Source organism: Procambarus clarkii, chromosome 20 (assembly GCF_040958095.1).
Source record: "Procambarus clarkii isolate CNS0578487 chromosome 20, FALCON_Pclarkii_2.0, whole genome shotgun sequence".
Classification (NCBI taxonomy): domain Eukaryota; kingdom Metazoa; phylum Arthropoda; class Malacostraca; order Decapoda; family Cambaridae; genus Procambarus; species Procambarus clarkii.
The window spans coordinates 45,056,783-45,076,251 of NC_091169.1; the positions used below are offsets into that span (position 1 = coordinate 45,056,783).

At 46.1% G+C, this 19,469-nt stretch overlaps 1 protein-coding gene across 1 annotated transcript in view; it reads left to right on the forward strand.

Annotated features, from left to right (window-relative positions):
• Window positions 1–19,469, forward strand: part of LOC123755302 (uncharacterized) — a 144,200-nt gene that overhangs the window by 29,235 nt on the left and 95,496 nt on the right. Inside the window, exon 5 of the mRNA XM_045737791.2 lies at window positions 16,429–16,562. Within this exon, the coding sequence (XP_045593747.1) occupies window positions 16,429–16,562 (134 nt within the window). The remainder of the gene's footprint in view (window positions 1–16,428; window positions 16,563–19,469) is intronic.

Sequence of the window (19,469 nt, forward strand, 5' to 3'; positions counted from 1 at the left end):
TGGTTAACAACGAAAATTGGCAAACGAGTGGACAGAACTTCCCAAAATAAAAACGAGCAAAGAAGCATGACGTCACACGAGCCGCGCTGTATGTCTGCGCAGCTCCCCCCTCCCTGGGAGGGGGAAGGGGGGAGCCCCAGACCCCCGAGCCGGCGATCCACGCCCCAGTTCCTTGGCTGATGGGATAGTGCATGATCGTGTGGCTCCAGCTCCAGTCTTGTCTCAGTGCTGCTCTTATGGTGGTCGTGTGAGCTGGGAGTAGTATTCTCAGGTACTCGGGCTGCATGTGCTTAGGGTCACCTTCCCTGAGTGCCCTGTAAGTACCGCCCTTGGGGCTTGGGGTTGCCTTCCACAAGTCACCTTGGGTCTGCCTCTGTTGGCTTTTTGCTGCTTGGTGTTTGGCCGCCCCGAGTGTTTGGGGGTTTTCCTCCCTTGTTTACCTTGGGGTAAGTGGTAGTTATAGCACTGGTGGGGCGCAGGGTACTGCGTAGCTAGTTTTCACCTATAACAGCGGCCGGCTCTGTTCACACTGGGTACGTTGTCCACTTGTGTGGTTTTTCTTTTCTTTTTGTTTTGCCTGGTGGGGGGCCTGCTTTGTGTTTTTCCCTTCCCCTTATATTAGGGTCGTTGTGTGGTGGCACCCCCTTCTTCGCCCTCGCGAGTGGACACGTCCTATGGGTTCAGCTTTTAGCAGATTGCTTGGTAGTTTGGGACGCCGCTTAGCAGTGCCCTGCCTGGGATAACCTCTAGCAGACCTAGTCTAGGGGCCCTGGGAAACCCCGCGGGGGCTCTTGGGTCCAATGGAGGAGACCTTTGCGTCCCCTCTTGCTGTGTGCGAGTTTGAGGGTTGCTCTGTCTCCTTGTCTTAGGGTGACTCTCATTGTTTTTGCCTCCGTCATGCTGCCTGTTGGATCGGTGACACATTCGACCCCGAGTCCTGCGAGCTGTGTTGTTTGTTCGTGACTCAATTCACCCAGTCTGCTGATGATTTACTTCAGGGGCAGGCAGCTCGTGCATTGCAAGGTAGGTTTAGGTTATTGCAATGCGCTCGGGTTGTCACTTCCCCGGACGCCCCGAGGCTGCCCCGCTTTGTGTATAGGGGACTCGGACTTGGGGGTGTTGGTCGCTTCGGCCTTGGTTCCGTCCACGCCCCCTTGTTCTTCCCCTTCGGTGGTTCATTCTTGGCCCCCCCCCCTGCTTCTGGCCCCTAAGCATCTGGGGCTTCGGGGTCGGGGTGGGGTTTAGAGGTTTCTGAGACTCGGGCAGTTTCGGGGGTTGCCCTGTCCGGGGTGGCTACGGAGGCATTCAGGTCTGTTCCTCCGGCCGATGCTCCGGGGTCTGACCAGTGGGCCCCTGCTTTTTCTTGTGAGGCCGGGGCTTTGGAGGACGGCTCGGCCCCGGGGCCTGCTGTAGAGGCTCCTGGGGTTGGGGAGGAGCTGACTTGGGGGCCTTGGGCTGCATTGGACCCCGCCTGGATTTTCCGTCCTTCTGAGCGGGGCTTACTGTTGCAAGGAGTGGGGTTTTCCTTTCCCCCCTCTATGTACGATTTGGACTTGGGTTCTGCTCCTCCACGGGTTCGGTTCCGTGTCCCTGTGGATTCTTCGGTTCTGTCTTTCCAGAGGTTTTCGGCTACGCGCATCTCTCCGCCTGAGGTGCGGTCAGCCTTTGCAGCTTACCTCCTATGTGACCCGGAGTACGTCTCCATACTGGATCCTTCTTTCAGGTTTGGATCGTCGTGTCTTTACTGGGTGCGTTGTGAGGTTCCGGGGTCGTCCTGGCTTGGAGACTGCCCCTTGTTTTCGCTGGATACTTGGGACTCATTCTGTCGAACCTGCACGTTTGAGTGGCACGAGGCATTGACGGTGGTCCAGGTTTACCTGGGGGGAACTTTGAGCACCTTACTGAGTGTCTTTTCGCTCCTGCCCTTCTGCAGGATGTTGGTGTGGTGCAGCTCCATGTGCAAGTTCCTTCCCTGTCAGCTGCTCTTGTGGTGGAGGTGCGCTCTCGTGGCTTTTTGGCTTCGGTCCTGCGTTTCTTTTCCCTCCTGGAGTTGTCTTCGGATTGGCATGCGGAGGATGTTGAGGCGCTTGGGGCCGTTCCTGGGTCTGACGCCTTGGTCTCAGCTGCTCGGGCGTCGTCTGCCATGTTGAAGCTTTTTGTGCTGATCCTACGGGAGGCGTTGCTGCTGTTTTTCGCTGCGCAGTTTGCATGTCGTCAGGCGGTCCTGGCTTCCTCTTTGGAATCCGTTTGGGCCCTGGTTCTTAGGTTGTCTTCTCCCTTTTGTCCTCTGCTTTTTGAGGCTTCTGCGGTTGAGCGTTATATTCAGGCGGCTTCTTCCTCTTGCCGCCCTATGTCTGAGTTGTTGGTGCTCCGGGGGACCCGGGGGGTTCCTTCCTGGTGGGGTTGTACCAGGGCTCGCAGTTCCGTTCGTCGGGGTGGGCCACAGGTGTCGGGTTCGGTGCATGTGCCGCCTGCGGTCCCACCTATGCTTGGTCGGCGCGGTGTTCGTTCGCTGCGGTGGGGCTGCGGCCCTTTCGCGGTTCGCCCCATTGACAGGGCGATGAGGGGAGGCTGTCTCTGTTCGCTCACGCCTGGTCCCATGATTTGTGGGCTTTTCGGGTTGTTTCTCGCAGCCTGCAGTGGCGTTGGGTTGTTCCTCCTCCTACGGGAGGCTCAGGGCTGACGGGGCAGGCTTCCTCTCCTGCGCTCTGTCGGGTCATCTTGGAAAATGACCCGATGGAGTGGTTGTACGCTTGGGCTTGGTTGAAACGACTCCGTCCCTCAGGTGGGTTTCCCGCCTGTTTCCAGTTCTGAAATGGGACTGTGCAGACCTTCGGTTTATTCTGGACTTGTTCCTTCTGAACCCTTGGGTTTCTTGCCCCTTGTTTCGGATGACCACTCTGTCCCAGGTCCAGCTTCTGTTGGAGCCGGACGCTTGGATGGTGTCCCTGGATCTCAAGGACACGTATTGGCACGTCCCTATTTATGTGGGGTTCCGGGACTGGCTCGGTTTTATTGTGGGGCGTTTCCTGTCTGCGTCTGTTCGGTGTTTGGGTGTTAGCTTACCTCGACGACTGGCTGGTTTGGGTTCCCAGTTAGTCCGCGTGTCTGCTCGCCAGGGATTTGGTTCTTTCCCAGCTCTCCAGGTTCAGGTTCCTGGTAAACTGGCGGAAGTCTCATCTGGTGCCCTCCCAGATTCGGTCCTGGCTGGGTCTTGTGTGGGACTCTCAGACCGCTTCCTTGTCTCTTCCTCCGGAGTCTCTCCTTCAGCTGCGGTCTCGCCTGTGTCTGTTTCTGGGGGGCTTCAGGGGCACCTGGCAGTTGCTCGAAGGTTTGTGCGGGAGCCTGAACTTCGCGATGTTGGTCTACCCGCTGGGTCGGGTTTGGCTTCGTCGGCTGTTCTGGTTCCTTCGGGGACGTCCTTTCCGCCTGTCTCGTGATCGTTGGGTTCGACCCCTGGGGGCTTTGGGTCGGCTGTTGCATCGCCAGCTTCCTCTTCGGGTTTTTCGGGGTTCAGTGCCTTGGCGCCTGCCCGAGCCCTCGCTTGATGTGTTCACGGACGCGTCGTCTCTAGGCTGGGGTTTTGTGACCAGTGCACACCAGGCCAGCCAGGGACGGTGGGGGTCTGCCCTTTCGTCGAGTCCACAGCATGGTGCAGGAGTTCGCGGCAGTGTGGTTTGCGCTTCGGAAGGTTCGAGTCGCCCGCGGATCGACGATCCAGCTCAATTCGGAATGCTCCCCGGTGGTTCATTGTCTGAACCGAAGGGGTTCGATGGGGTCCTTGGCTCTTTGGGGTTGGTCGCTTCGGCTGACTCGTCTGCTGAGTTCTTGGGGTTTGGCTCTCCTGGCGGTTCACGTCCGGGGGGTGTCCAACGTCCTGGCTGATGGCCTGTCCAGGTTCGTTCCCCTGTCCACGGAATGGACAGTCGATGCCGACTCCTTCAGTTGGCTCTGCCGGACATTCGGGCGCCCGGAGGTGGACCTCTTCGCGTCGGCGTGGTCGAGGCATCTTCCGGTTTACGTGGCACCCTTCCCCGACTGTGAGGCCGTCGGGATCGATGCTTTTCAGCCGGACTGGTCGAGGTGGGGGTTCCTGTACCTCTTTCTCCCGGTTCAGCTGCTGCTCCAGGTCTTGACTCGCTTGGAGACTTACCAGGGTCGAGTGGGCCTCTTAGCCCTGTGGTGGCCGGCCCAGCCATGGTTTCAGGCGCTTCTTGCCCGGTGTCCGCACCCGGAAGTTTTTCCGTGGCTCCGCCTCTTTCAGGAGATCGGGCCGGTCCAGTACGTGACTGGTTCGCTCTTCTCCGCGAGTCTTCGCGTTTGGTGTTTTTGACTCATGTTTATCACCATCTTTATGGCTTCCTTGTTGGTTTCTCACCTGCGAGTTTCCTCTCGGTGGCAGTATGAAGTTTCCTGGCGGTTCTTCCGGATCTTTTTGACCCTTCGTCATTGTTCCTCGCTTTCGGTTCGGGTGGTGTTGTCCTTTCTCTCTTGGTTGTTTCAGGACCGTCATCTGATGCCTAATACTGGCGCCTTGTATCGTGCGGCACTGGCGGAGCCGCTGCAGCTTGCTTTCGGTATTGATGTTATTTCTGCGCCGTTTCGCAAGCTGTCTCGGGCGTGGTTTCACCTCCGGCCTGCTCATGCACCGCTTGAGTCGTCCTGGTCCTTGGACAGAGTGCTCTTCTATCTTTCCTCTCCTCAGTTTGTTGTGGCCCCTTCGGTTCAAGATTTTTTTGCTGAGGCTCTTTTTCTGTTGGCATTAGCCTCTGGGGGTAGCGTGGCAGAGCTTCATGCTCTTCTCCGGCGCAGATGTTTTTGCTCCTTTGGTCGTGGTCTTCGGTTTGTTCGTTTGCAGCCGTCTCCCTCTTTTCTGGCGAAGAATGAGACTGCTGCTTTCCGGAGGGGTCCTTGGGTTGTGGATGCTTGGTTTGTCAGGCCGGGGGTTCACCATGTGTTGTGTCCGTTTGCGGCCTTCCTCCATTATCTGCGCGCCATGGCTTCTGTGTCCGGGGATGCACTTTGGGTTGATCCGGTTTCCCTTCTTCCCCTTGTTCGCGGGTTCGGGTCTCTCAGGTAGTCCGCAGGGTTATTAAACCCAGCCAGCCTGCGGTCTATCCCCGTGCCCATGACGTTCGTAAGTTTGCTGCTCTTGCTGCCGTCTTCAGAAATATGTCTTGGGCTGACATTCGGGCATGGAATTTTGGCGGTTAAACAGGGTCCTGGCTGCACGCTACCTTGTAAACGTTCCTGGGCCCAGTCGGGCCTGTGTTGCTTTAGGTCGGCGGTTGCAGCCCGTTGTCTCGTCTTCGCTTTGAGGAGTGGAGCACCGACCGCCTCCAGGGTAAGTCCCCTTGGTTTTCTTGGTAGTCTTTGGTGAGGTAGCTCCGGGGAGCCATAGGGTTCCCCCCCCCCCAGAAAACCAGCGTTGAATGTAATGAAACGCCATTTTCTGGGTGAGTCCCAGAGGCTCCCCGGCATCCCTCCCACCCTCCGGTCTGCGTTTTTTTCGCGGGTTTTGATATCCAGCCTCTGAACTGGGGCGTCGATCGCCGGCTCGGAGGTCTGGGGCTCCCCCTTCCCCCTCCCGGGGAGGGGGGAAGCTGTGCAGACATGCAGCGCGGCTCGTGTGACGTCATACTTGTTTGCTCGTTTTTTCTTTTGGGGAGTTCTGTCCACTCGTTTGTCAATTTTCGTTGTTAACCAGAATAGGGGTTTGTTTTGTGGCGCTTACCTTTCTGGGTGCCTGTCCCGGTCGATGGCAGATACAGAATGCTCCAAATCACATGTGCCATTGCTATGGGCCATTGCTCCCCGTGCCTCTGTGAGGGGGCCAGGATCTGGCTCGTGGTCCCCGGTAGACTAGAACTCAGCCCACATCGACTGATGCAAAATAGTTAGTATATCTACATCAGCCATGGATGGCTCCGGGAGCCTCTGGGACTCACCCAGAAAATGGCGTTTCATTACATTCAACACTGTTTTTTTCCTATAGCTTCTTTTAAATCCCTCTGAGAAACTGTGTTTGCCTCTTCACCATCTCCAGTTCTGCCTGCCTTTGAGCTTAATCCTTTAACTGCGCTGCCTCCAAATATGACACCCCCCCCCCCCCAGTGCGCAGGAAATAAATTCTTTTGAATTTTTTTTTTTTTTTAAAGTGTCAAAAACCCTTCCCTCAGTATGGGTATGTCAAAAAAAATTTGAAATTGTACTTACTTTGGCTGCTATGGGGTCCATAAGTTGACGCGTGACGTCATTATTCCCCGTTCACCCGTGACATACACTCCCGGGGCCAGTAGGGCGCCTGGGGCGGGGCCCGTGAGTTGCGGCCAATATATTTTTGTTCATTTTTTGCGCACAGTTCCAAATACATTTTATTTGTTTTTACGTGCTAATCCTATGTATAATGAACACGTACACTATATTATGGCAGTAAAACATCCGTACTGTCCAAGGACACTGTTATGCAGGCGATGAGTCACAATAACGTGGCTAAAGTATGTTGACCAGACCACACACTAGAAGGTGAAGGGACGACGACGTTTCAGCCCGTCCTGGACCATTCTCAAGTCGATTCAAGAGTGGCTGCCACACAGTGAGGCTACCTCAATTCTTTCCCTCCCTCCCTCACCAAAATTCCTCCTTCCACAATACTACACACAACGCTAATTGTAATTATCGACTTGAGAATGGTCCAGGACGGACCGAAACGTCGTCGTCCCTTCACCTTCTAGTGTGTGGTCTGGTCGACACTGTGTTACGTGCATGACACTTGTGTACACATATTTATCATGTATCATGCTAATTTATGTATATACAATCTATTTACAGACACACTGTCACATACTATATACATTCACCATCAACACATTTAGAACACCGCGAGTGTGAGCAGCCACACCCAGCCAGCCCTCTCTCACTCCTCCAACATTGTATTCGCCAACATTGCTCCTCCCATCATACAGTTATTCACACCAATGATCCATGTTCATTTATGTATATTTACAACATATGTACACACTATACACTGTCACACGCTATATACATTTATCACCAACACATTCAGAACATCGCGAGCATGAGCAGCAACACCCTGACAGGCCCTCCCTCACTCCAATATCTTTCTCTCCAACATTGCTCCTCCCACCATACTGTTATTGTTTTTATTACACTATTTACACATGTTATATATACTTATCTACATGTTTTATTTACCAGAACTATGCAAGTAAGCTGGTATTGTGTCCAAACAGTACCGTGGCCACCATACACTGCATGAGAAATCACACAGCAGACAGCAGATAACACTACGATTACGACATCACCTCCCTCACCAAAATAGCTCCACTCAACATACTCCTGTTGCTGTTATTACACTATATACACACACACTGTATATACCCATGTACATATGTGTTCCCCATAACGAACCACGAAGCTAGTATGGTGAGCAAAACAAGAGTGGCTGCCACACAGTGAGGCTACCTAAATTCTCTCCCTCCCTCCCTCCCTCCCTCACCAAAATTCCTCCTTCCACAATACTATGCACAACGCTAATTATAACCACAATCCTGCTCACTAATTCCTGTAAATGAATAATTGACTACAAGTTTATTTTGAAAAGGAACCTAAGAAGTCGTTTGAAGATTCATAGATGGACGAAATAATGCTGTGGTGCTGTGGCTAACACTGTGAACATCGTGAACAGCATTGACTCATTGATATTTGAACATTGTACCCAGTCATTATCACACTCGGGCTCTTCTATAATACTATCATGGCTAAATAATACAGGTTATATATATATTTTGACATTATTAGGTGATGCTGTGGTCACACACTGAACAGCAGTGCTGTGCGCTCATGCTGCGAGCGCCAGCCTTGGTTGCTCACTTACTACTGAGGCTCTCACACCCGGGAATGTGGACCATGATTTTTTTTAAAGATGGCGTCTGTTTACAAGAACCTTGAGGAAGTTGATGTGAACCCCATGTAGCCGCGGGAGTCTTGAATGGAACGTGAAAAATACAAATACCTGGAGGCACGTAGCGCACCCCAGACCTGGGCCTGCAGGCGAGTTGCGCAGTTAAAGGGTTAAAGCAACAATTTTTCAAGGTTCACTGAGCAGAACATTATCTGGCCAACATCATGTAGTTCATACATCAATGGCACAAAATGTTCACGCTTGATGAGAGACCTAACTGAACACAATAGCAACCTCATTCTCACATTACAATAGATCTGACCACACTTTTGATGCAAAATCAAAAGCAAAAACCACTGCCAGTATTGAACTATTTGTACGAGTGAAGGTTCATACACTGAGTACATACACTGATTTCTCACAAAGAAATTAGTGAGATACTAAAAAAGCAGTATGAGAACATGTTTAGTATTCCAGTAAACAGCATGAAAGTGGAAGATCCAGACAACTTCTTTAAGGGTGATATCCAAACCCCTGTAAATATAACTGATATCAACATGAGTGTGGAAGATTTTGAAAGAGAAATTTAAAACATTCCCATTCACTTACTCTGGGTCCAGATTCATGGAATTCAAAATTTATAAAGAAATGCAAGGTGCCAGTAGCACAGGCACTCAGTATAGTGTGGAGGAAGAGCTTGGACACAGGGGGGGAAATACCAGATGTGCTTAAATCAGCAGACATAGCCCCTCTACACAAGGGAGGGAGCAAAGAATTATAGACCATTTGCACTAATGTCCCACATAATAAAAGTATTTGAGAGAGTGATCAGGAGTCAGGTCACCAGTTTCATGGAAACCAATGACCTTCGCAAACCAGGCCAACATGGATTTAGAGCGGGAAGATCGTGTCTCGATCGTACGATCGTCTGACAGCTACTTGACCACTATGACAGTCACTGAGGCATTAAAAGAAAAACAGAATGCAGATGTGATATACACGGACTTTGCAAAGGCATTCGATAAATGTGACCATGGAGTGATAGGACACAAAATGATGTCAATGGGAATAACTGGTAAAGTAGGACACTGGATACCCAGTTTTCTGTCGAACAGAACATGAAGAGTAACAGTCAACCATATAAAATCGAGTACAAGCGCAGTTATTCTGTACCTCAGACACTGCACCTTAGGGGTACAGTTCTTGCACCACTGTTTTTCCTTATTCACATTTCAGATTATAGACAAAAATACAAGTCACAGCTTCGTATCATCCTTTGCAGATGACACAAAAATCTGCATGAAAATTACCTCTGCTGAAGACATTGAAAAACTTCAAGCCGATATTAACACTTTCGCGCTTTCCGCAAAGGTCACTCAGCCAACCGAATGTGCGCGCAGCGTTTTTATCGCTTAAGCGTAAAAACAAAAATGTGTATACTCTTTTTACTCTTCTGACCTTAGTTCTCATGCTACGTATTTCATTTTGGTACCAACGTGTTCGCAATAAAATTCTCTAGAAGAACATCAGTAAAAAAAGTCACGAAACGTATAGGGATACCAGCACCAAATAAATAACTACGAAGATGACTCGCCGTGAGCGCCCATCAGCAACAAAATGTTTTTACTCTTGGGATTGTAATCACCTCCACACTTATTCTACAGCGTTAATTTTGGTATCAATGGACTCGCAATGAAATTCCCAACACGGTGATATGAATATAAGCGTAGAATAATGATGCGGCCCGCCCGCAAGAGTGTGGGAAGTGGTGAAATTGTTACCCGGTATCGGTGACGGGACGACGCACGGCGCTTTGAAAGTTTATACTTATTTCACTCTCATGACATTAATTTTCTATGTACGTCATTCATTTTTGTGTCAATGTGTTCGCAATAGAATGTTCTATGTGCCCATAGGTAAAAAATATCAACAAAGCGTAAGTTAGAATAGCGCCAAATATAAAACAATGCTGGAACATATCAGTGAGCGTCAAACACACACGAAATGTTTTTACTTTTGTTATGTTTGTCAAGTTTATACTTGTTGCACACAGTTATTTTTGGTTGTATATTGATCGGAATAAAATTCCCTAAACAGACATATGCATATAATACATGATATGGGGGAAGCATTACCAGTATAAACGGCTAAAGTCACCCACCTGCAACCCGTTTGGGACAAAATACCATTTGATCGAAGTTATCCACACCTTTCATGAACTTATTGTACCATGCAGCCTAGTGGTGAGAAAGAGAGCCTCATAGCGCGCAGTTTGAAACAAACCCAAAGTAAATCGGATAAAAATTGAATTTTATACAAATATTTTAAAAGAGGACTCAACTTTATGTCCACTATGCGTTAGCGTTAGACGAAACGGGACGCGCCGGCGCGTCCAGATAGCGCGAAAGTGTTAATAAAGTTTACGACTTGGAAAATAACAGAAAATAGCATGATGTTTAACAGTGATAAATTCCACGTACTGTACAGAGGAACCTCGAGTGACGACCAGCCCCATCTACGAGCATTTCAAGTAACGAGCGAGCCACTTGCAGAAAATTTGCCTGGATTGACGAGTTTCCACTCGATTAACGAGAAAACCATGTGGTGCTTCCTAGCGTTCCCGCTGGTTCTCGCAAATTCTCGGACGCTTCCGACAATGCACATCAATTAATTTTTGTTTAAAAGATGCTAATGATGCTGGGATGTAAAGGGTTGACTGCTGTAATGTTGCAAAGCATTGATTTTTTTTTTAGAAAAAATAAAAAATAATTGAAAAAATTTGAAAAAAAAATGTTAAAAAGGTTTGTTCAGTGTATGTCAGGTAGGCCAATCCATTTTCTATAAAAATTAAAAACAAAAATTAAAAATTTGAAAAAAAGATTAAAAAAGTTTCAGTGAATATCAGGTCGGTTGCTCCATTGTCTATAAAAAATGAAAAACTAAATTGAAAAAAATTGAAAAAGAAAAATGTCAAAAAGGTTCGTTCAGTGTACAGTATGTCAGGTAGGCTGCTCCATTTTCTATGAAAAAAATTGAATATCATGTTGTTTTTCGGTGGTGGAACGGATTAATTTTATTTCCATTATTTTAAATGGTGAAATTCGTTTCACAAGACTAGCATTTCACATGATGAGCTCGGTACCGGAACAGATTAAATTTGTTAATTGAGGATCCTCTGTACTCAGGTATGGTAAAAATGAGGATCTTAAACATAATACAGGGTACAAAACACAATCAATTCTGCCCATAGTAGGAAAGCAGCATGTAAAGGATTTGGGAATAATGCTGCCGGATGACCTAACGTTTAGGGAGCATAACCAAGCAAATGTTGCATCAGCCAGAAAAATGATGGAGGACAAGTAGATAAAAAAAAAAGGATGGATTACGAGAACGTTCAAATCCCACCACAATGGTTGTACTATTCAAATCACTTGTACTGTCCCATCTTGAGAACTGCTCAGTACTCACTTCCCCTTTCAGATCAGGAGAGATTGCTGAAATAGAGGGAATACAGAGACCATATATGGCATACATAGACGCGATAAAGCACCTAAATTATTGGGATCATCTCAAAGCTCTCCAAATGTACTCACTAGAAAGGAGACGAGAGAGATTTGAAATAATATTCATGTGGAAAATACTAGAGGACCAGGTCCCAAATTTACACAGCAAAATAACAACATACTAGAGTGAACAATATGAAAGAAAATGCAGAATAGAGCCAGTGAAGGGCAGGGATTACCATAGGCACAATCAGAGAACACTGTATAAATATCAGAGGTTTATGGTTGTTCAACATCCTCCCAGTGAGTATAAGAAATATTGCCGGATAATTTAGTGGACATCTTCAAGAGAAAAGTAGATCATTTTCTTCAAGAAGTGCTGGACCAACGGGGCTGTGGTGGATATGTTGGCCTGCATGCTGCTCCAAGCAACAGCCTGTTGGACCAAACTCTCACAAGTCAAGCCTGGCCTTGGGGAGTAGAAGAAATCCCAGAACCCCATCAAGCAGGTACACTAAAATTACAGACTAGACCCAAGATTAACCCTTAAATGGCGCATGGCTATATACCATTTGACACCCACAGACGCATACAAAAAAAAAAAAAATATATCTTTTTTTCTTCCTAACCTGTCAAGTCGTGTTCCCTGAGCACGGAAAAAAAAATCAATTGTACTTACTGGCGACGTAATTGAGCCGACAAGATGGGTGATGACGTCACAGTTTGCATGTTCGCTCATGCACGGTGAGTCCCCGAGGCGTCACGCGCGGTTTTCAAGCAGCCAGAGTTGCAACAAACTTATTTTCGCGTCATTATTTACAGTGTCTAGGCATGTATTCTTTGTAATATTAGTCACTAATTGTGTTGCACATGTTATTTCACAGTAATTGTCAATATATGTTGCATACATCGAGTATACACATGCGGAGGGAGCCGGTTGGCCGAGCGGACAGCACGCTGAACTTGTGATCCTGTGGTCCTGGGTTTGATCCCAGGCGCCAGCGAGAAACAATGGGCAGAGTTTCTTTCACCCTATGCCCCTGTTACCTAGCAGTAAAATAGGTACCTGGGTGTTAGTCAGCTGTCACGGGCTGCTTCTTGGGGGTGGAGGCCTGGTCGAGGACCGGGCCGCGGGGACACTAAAAAGCCCCGAAATCATCTCAAGATAACCTCAAGATAGATGCGCACACAAATGTTTTCCATTACGGCATTATATTATGTACAGTAATCACAATGTTCATTATTTTATATGTACACACTAGCACACACTGTGTACAGGTTTTTGCACTATTATTGCACATTTAGAAATCTTGGAGTGAGTGGTAGTCGTTGAAGCAGTTGACAGCACACAATGCAACTCCACACCCTTCACACCATGTTTGCACCATTTTACGTTTCTGTTTTCTTCGTTTTGTTGTTTTACATTCTAGGCATGCACGTTGGCCTATTGCACGCTTTCCACCTGGTGGCAAATTCTTTAGTCTGTGTTGCTGAAAGGCATCTATGTGAGCGAGCCTGGGTGTTGCAGCATGCTGCAACACTGGGTTCATGATTGGTCTTCGTATGCCAGGGACTTTTTGACCAAATTTTGCTAATAACTGTGTTGCTAGTGTAAAAGCAAATGAACGGAAAATAGGTTTACGTCCAGTTTTCACCAGATACAAATTATAGCAGTTCAACATGCTCATGTCAACAAGATGGAAAAACACTTTTTTCGTCCACTTCAATGTTTTCCGCACACACACTCGATAGTGCCAATCATCATGTCAGCCTTATCAGTCAAACGCATGTTGATATTGTAGTCAAGAACACAATCTGGCTTATATACTGGTTCTCTCATTACACGGTGCACCTTGCCACTGTTCAACATTGTACCCTCATGAACAGTTGTCAGCAGGTTCACTTCTCTCTTGTCTTTCCACCGTACCGAGAGTATTTGATTACATTTCCGTACCTAGCACTCACCAACTGCAAGTCCACCGCCAAACACTGGCATTTCCCTTTTTCGTGCCTTTACTGTGCCAACCAACCCGGTTCTATATATTTCAATCAAGAACCTAGCTAGCAATGGACTTGTATAGTAATTATCTGTGTATAGGATGTGCCCCTTGTTCATCCTTGGTGCCATCAGTGACTTCACCACACTACCAGAGAAACCATGTTCATCGTTACTGGGAATGTCTACATCGCTAGCTGAATACAGAATCATGTGTAACACGTATCCTGTTTCACAGTCACACAGTACAAAGAATTTCAATCCAAATCTGTTTCGTTTGGAGGAAATATACTGTTTAAATGAAACACGTCCTTTGATAAGTACAAGGGATTCATCAATCACCAGCTTCTGTGCTGGTACGTAAAATCTCTGAATTTTCCAAACACTTCATTCATATAGTGCCTCACTCGCCAAAGTCTATCATCCTCTGTCCGGTTCTCATTACTTGCAAAATGCAGACACCTGAGGAGTATCTGAAATCTGTCTCGGGACATATATTTCCCGAAGAAAGGTGTTGGAATAGTCAGATCTTTGCTCCAGTAATCTGTGAGAGCGTGTTTGACAGTGTTTCATCAACATACATTTCATCGCTAGAAACACATACATTTCACCTACATTGGTGGTTTTCCAATGTTGCAATAGTGAAAATTCTGTTATCTCTCTTCTAATGAGATGAGCCGCATGAAGATTCGTTTGGTGTACAACATATTCCATGAGCGGCTCATCATAGAATGCTGTAAAATAATGACATTCACTCATATCCTCTCCATTATCAGGGAAAAGCTCTGTAATTCCAATGTCTTTATTGTCAAAGGCAGGAATTCGGGGAATAAAACCAGTACCATCACTCCACACTAGTACACCTGGTGTCCTGCGAGACGCAGGGGACACAACAGGGGCACTACGGCGAGGAAGCAATGCACCCCGTGGACCAGGAGCTGAAGCCCGTCTACACACAGTACGGCCGCTACGTGCACGTGAGGTAGAAGCACGTGAACATGAGGCTCTTGGTGCCTCATGTTGTTCCATGCGGTGGCGCTTGGCTGGGCGAGACGCTGCTGACGCGACAAAATCTCGCCCAGTAACACCACTGGTACTGGCACCAGGCTCGGTAACACTATGTTCTGATTCCACTTCACTAAAACCAGAAAAAGAGTCACCTTCCTCTTACTCGTCACCTAAAATATCCCCAGACTCTAAATAAGCACAAGAACTGTGTGGTCGAGGGTGAATTGGGGTAGACACTGGGCGAGGTGGCATGGGTGAGCGTATAGGCCTCGCCATGGGAGGCGGCTGTATCTCATTTTCACTGTCCATGCTATCATCATCAGTCAATTGTGCGTAGTCTTTATCAATATCAGAGTCATCAGTCACTTTCCTCACCATCGGAAAATAATTCACTGGTTATTTGCTCTTGGGTGAGTGATTGCATGGGGCGTGCCCGGGAAGCGTTTGGCCGTGCGCTCGACATGGTGGCTGCTGGGTAACTGAGGCCTCCCACGCGATAGTAGCATGAGCTGGATTTTTTTTCAAAATGGCGGCTGTTTACTATAGCCCCTGGGCAGCGTATGGGGACCCCCTATACCCCACGGGCTTTTCAAATCGTGCGCGGTACTCCAAAGTATCATATGATGCGATGTGCAATTTACTGCAAGTCGGGTAAAGCATCATATGATGTGATGCGCAATTTAAGGGTTAAAATAAAACTTTGGTTGTGCATAACCGCAGTTGAATTCTAGTTTCAGTCACAGCATCACTATTGAAATACTGTAGTGTTATACAAGATGTTTCTTGTATAGAAACATCTTTCTATGTATGCCCAAACATGAAAATCATTTAGCACTATGATCAAGAAATTCTTAAACTAAATTTCTCCAACTGTTTCCATGTTTGGTATACAATATGAGATTGTAATAATATTACAATCTCAAGTACATAATTAATCACCAAGAATATAGCTCTGGAAAGGAACTCCTGGTTATTTCTTCCAAAAATTATTTATTAAATTTCAGGAGCTGTCATGTTCCTTATACAGTACATAAAAAATGCACCACACTGTAAACAACAACTCTTGTGAACATATCTTCTTGGATGCTACCAATTTCAACTAGGTGCTGTGCATGTCTTACAAGCACCACTGTTTCAGATCTTTCACTGATGCCAGCCTTAAACTGCTGAATTTATACTGTAATTACTCATAATGCATTCACTACAAAACTACATGCCATGCTTTATGGCTTTCTTAATTTCTCTCAGCCTCACCTCTACCATGCTTACTTTCTTCTGTGTATGGCCCTTTTGGTTGCTATACCAGGTCCTCAGACTTAATGTTCCTAATTCAGTAAGTTACTATATTTGCACCACCTCTAGTTTATTTCGAGGGTTCCTTATACTCCCCAAGTGGCCAGGCTCGTTTGGTGATAGCTTGTTCAGTCAAGCTGTTGCTTGCAGGAACCTACAGGTCCACATATCCTGACTGATCTGGAACTTCCTGGAGGAATTTTGCCATTGGACTCTGTTAAGGCAGCACTTGCCACATTGCTGTTATATCTACTATAGTATTGTCTCTCTACTTGTCATCTTTCCTTTCCCATGTGGTGTTATATAGCTATATTGGCTTCGTGATTTACTCTGATAATTACAGATTTATAAATTATCATATTCATATATTCAGGCAAACATATATTAAACAAAAATTATTAACAAATTACTTTATAAATTTTGAAGTATTAAATTTGACTAATACTAGGCATTTCTTGACCTCTTGTTAAATACAGTCAGTCAACCAGTTGGCCTCCCACGAACCTATTGCTTCTTTCATTTTCAATGATGCACTCATAATGTCCTGCATGTGTTCCTTTTTAATTTTATTTCTGTTATATTTTCAAATAGTTTAGTAACTTCCTGGCATTGAGGTAAAAAATTTAATGTTTTATAATTTTTACTTGATGTTCACACCTATATTTCTATTGCTTATGCCTCATATTTTCTTATCATTTTTTTAGGTTCCATCTGAAGCACCCCTTAGCAAAGCCATTATAAATCTGGACGACAATATATCACAGACTGCCTTGAAGAAAGATGAATTGGTGTCTAGAATGAATCTCTCTGAAGTGAAGAGAAAGACTATTTCTCAAAAGTATGGCCCAATGTATTATTGTGGAGTACTGTATAAATTTTCTTTTTATTGTACCATCCATATTCCAATTTACCTAAAGCAATGAGTCGGTGAGCATCTTCCGCCTATTATGTTTCGGCATTAAAAACCCAACCCACATATCTGAAAGTAAAGGAAGTGATGATGTTTAGGTATGTCCTGGAACAATGTCAACATAACTCACTGCACTTCCTCTGTCAATTATGTAAGGTCTAGACTGGATCCTTCATCCTCAGATCAGTATCTTTTGAACAGCAATTTGTTTTACTGAGATCCCATCAGTAGCTTCTCAGAACTGGTGTACTCCTGAAAACTCCTCAACTCCCTGAACTCCTCAGACTGGTGTAGCCAAGCCTTAAGAATTGCACCAGGCATTTGAGACCCACACTAACCTACTGGGAGGACAAGTTACAGCTCCGCTCCTGTGCCAGGTAAGTCCACTACAGGCTCACCATAGTCTGTGCTACTTTGGGACTTTTGTTCCGAGTAACTGAATCTAAAACAACAACAAAACAACTATTGGAAGACAGGACAAGAATCTAGTTATCTCTTCAAGGCAAGGGGGAGTTTGTGGGTTAGAGATCTAATCAAAGCCATGAAAAATTCATTAGAAAGGTTAAAAAAAAACAAAAAAAAACAGGCTACTGCTTAACCCTTTAACTGTGCGGCCTATAAATATGACACCCCCCAGTGTGCAGGAAATAAATTCTCTTGAAAAAATTCTTTTGTTTTTATAAAGTGTCAAAAACCCTTCCCTCAGTATGGGTATGTCAAAAAAATTTCAAACTTGTACTTACTTTGGCTGCTATGGGGTCCGTAAGTTGGCACGTGACGTCATCATTCCCCATTCGCCTGTGCTGTAAGCTTCCGGGGCCGGTGGGGCGCCCGGGGCGGGACGTGCGAGTTGCCGCGAATATATTTTTGTTCATTTTTGCGCACAGTTCCAAATACATTTTATTTGTTTTTATGTGCTAATCCTATGTATAATGAACACGTACAATATATTATGGCAGTAAAACATCCGTACTGTCCAAGGACACTGTGTTATGCAGGCGATGAGTCACAATAACATGGCTAAAGTATGTTGACCAGACCACACACTAGAAGGTGAAGGGACGACGACGTTTCGGTCCGTCCTGGACCATTCTCAAGTCGATTCAAGAGTGGCTGCCACACAGTGAGGCTACCTCAATTCTCTCCCTCCCTCCCTCACCAAAATTCCTCCTTCCACAATACTACAAACAATGCTAATTATAATTATCGACTTGAAATTGAAATTGAAATTGAAATAAGTTTATTGAGGTAAAATACACACAAAGGGATGAGGTAGCTCAAGCTATTCTCACCCCATTCAGTACAACGTGTTAATATATACATAGACACACATCACAAACAATAAACATATTACCAAACATTCTGAGAGGTAAACATATACATTTCCTCCTTCACAAGTAGTATGGTATCAGACGTACACACAAATACTTTTATGACCTAGGTATACTGTATAGACAATTTGCAAGACACCTGCAGATAATTCAACAAAATATTACAACCTTGGTGCAAAATTTTTATATCTCTCAAGAATATCATCAACCTTTCCGTTGTGACACATCCAGGCTATTTGTTCAGGAACAGTCCTTATCTCAGTGTTTCTATATACATTAATCAACGGACAATCAAGAACATAATGGGCCAGGGTGTGAGACCTTAACATACCACATAGTTTACACTTCGTGTCATTATCATGAACATCTATCCCATATTCCCAGTAATATTTGTACCCAAGCCTGAGCCGCATGTACACAGAGTCACTCCAAGCATTTCTCCTTTTACCATAAGTGAAATGGGTGTTTTGACTCACATACATGTAGTGTTGCATGGTTTGACTACTCTCATACATTATCTCTCTCCTCTCCACTCCCGCCTGTGCCTGAATATTTCTGATTTTGCTTCTTATTTGTCTCATTGTGAATTCACATTCAATGTCAACTTGTGGTTTTGATGTGGCACGTTTGGCCAAGTCATCCGCCACCTCGTTGAGCACTATTCCAACATGAGATGGAATCCACATGAATTTCACACTATAACCTTTCAGCTGTATCTCAGTTATTCTTCTCTTACAGTCCTCAACTATAGACATGAAGACTGGGTTTCGACTGTTTAAGGACTCCAGTGCTCCTCGGCTATCGACAAATACAAAAACATTTTTGTCGTCATGACGTACTTCCTCCAAACACGCCAGAATGGCCTGCAGTTCAGCTTGTGTGAATGATATATAATTACTAAGCCGGAGTTCAATTATCCTGTCCACAGACCCAAACTCCGTATAATCCCTTATTAGGACACCACACCCGGCCCTGCCATCCTCCGCCACCGACCCGTCGCAATATACATGTAAACTGTTGCCTCTTGGTAACCGAGATATCATGCTTCCGTACAAACACCGTAATTGTCTCGGTTCATGATGAATCTTTTTCACCTTGAGGGGTACAATTTCGACGTCTATTTTCTGTACTTTCCAGGGAGCAGACATATTACACTGTCGAGAGGGTTTACAGCAGTCAAGTACGTCGTATTCCCTGAGGTCATGAGCTAATCCTCTCGTGTAGCGTGTCTCCCTCAGTTTCCTGGAAGTGTGTACGTCACTCAAGCAGGTCTGAACGCTCTCAAACAGCTTATCCTCTCCTTTTCTCCGCATGAAACGAATAGATACTCTAGTGTTAATGCCACGGACTCTATCACACACACTCTGTAAATTTAATTCCATTCTCATTATTTCAATCATTGCATTTCTTTGACATCCAAGAATAATCCTCATAGCCTCGTTCTGTATCAGCTCTATTTTTTTAATTCTGCCTTGGCCGGTGTAAGACAATACGGGTGCTGCGT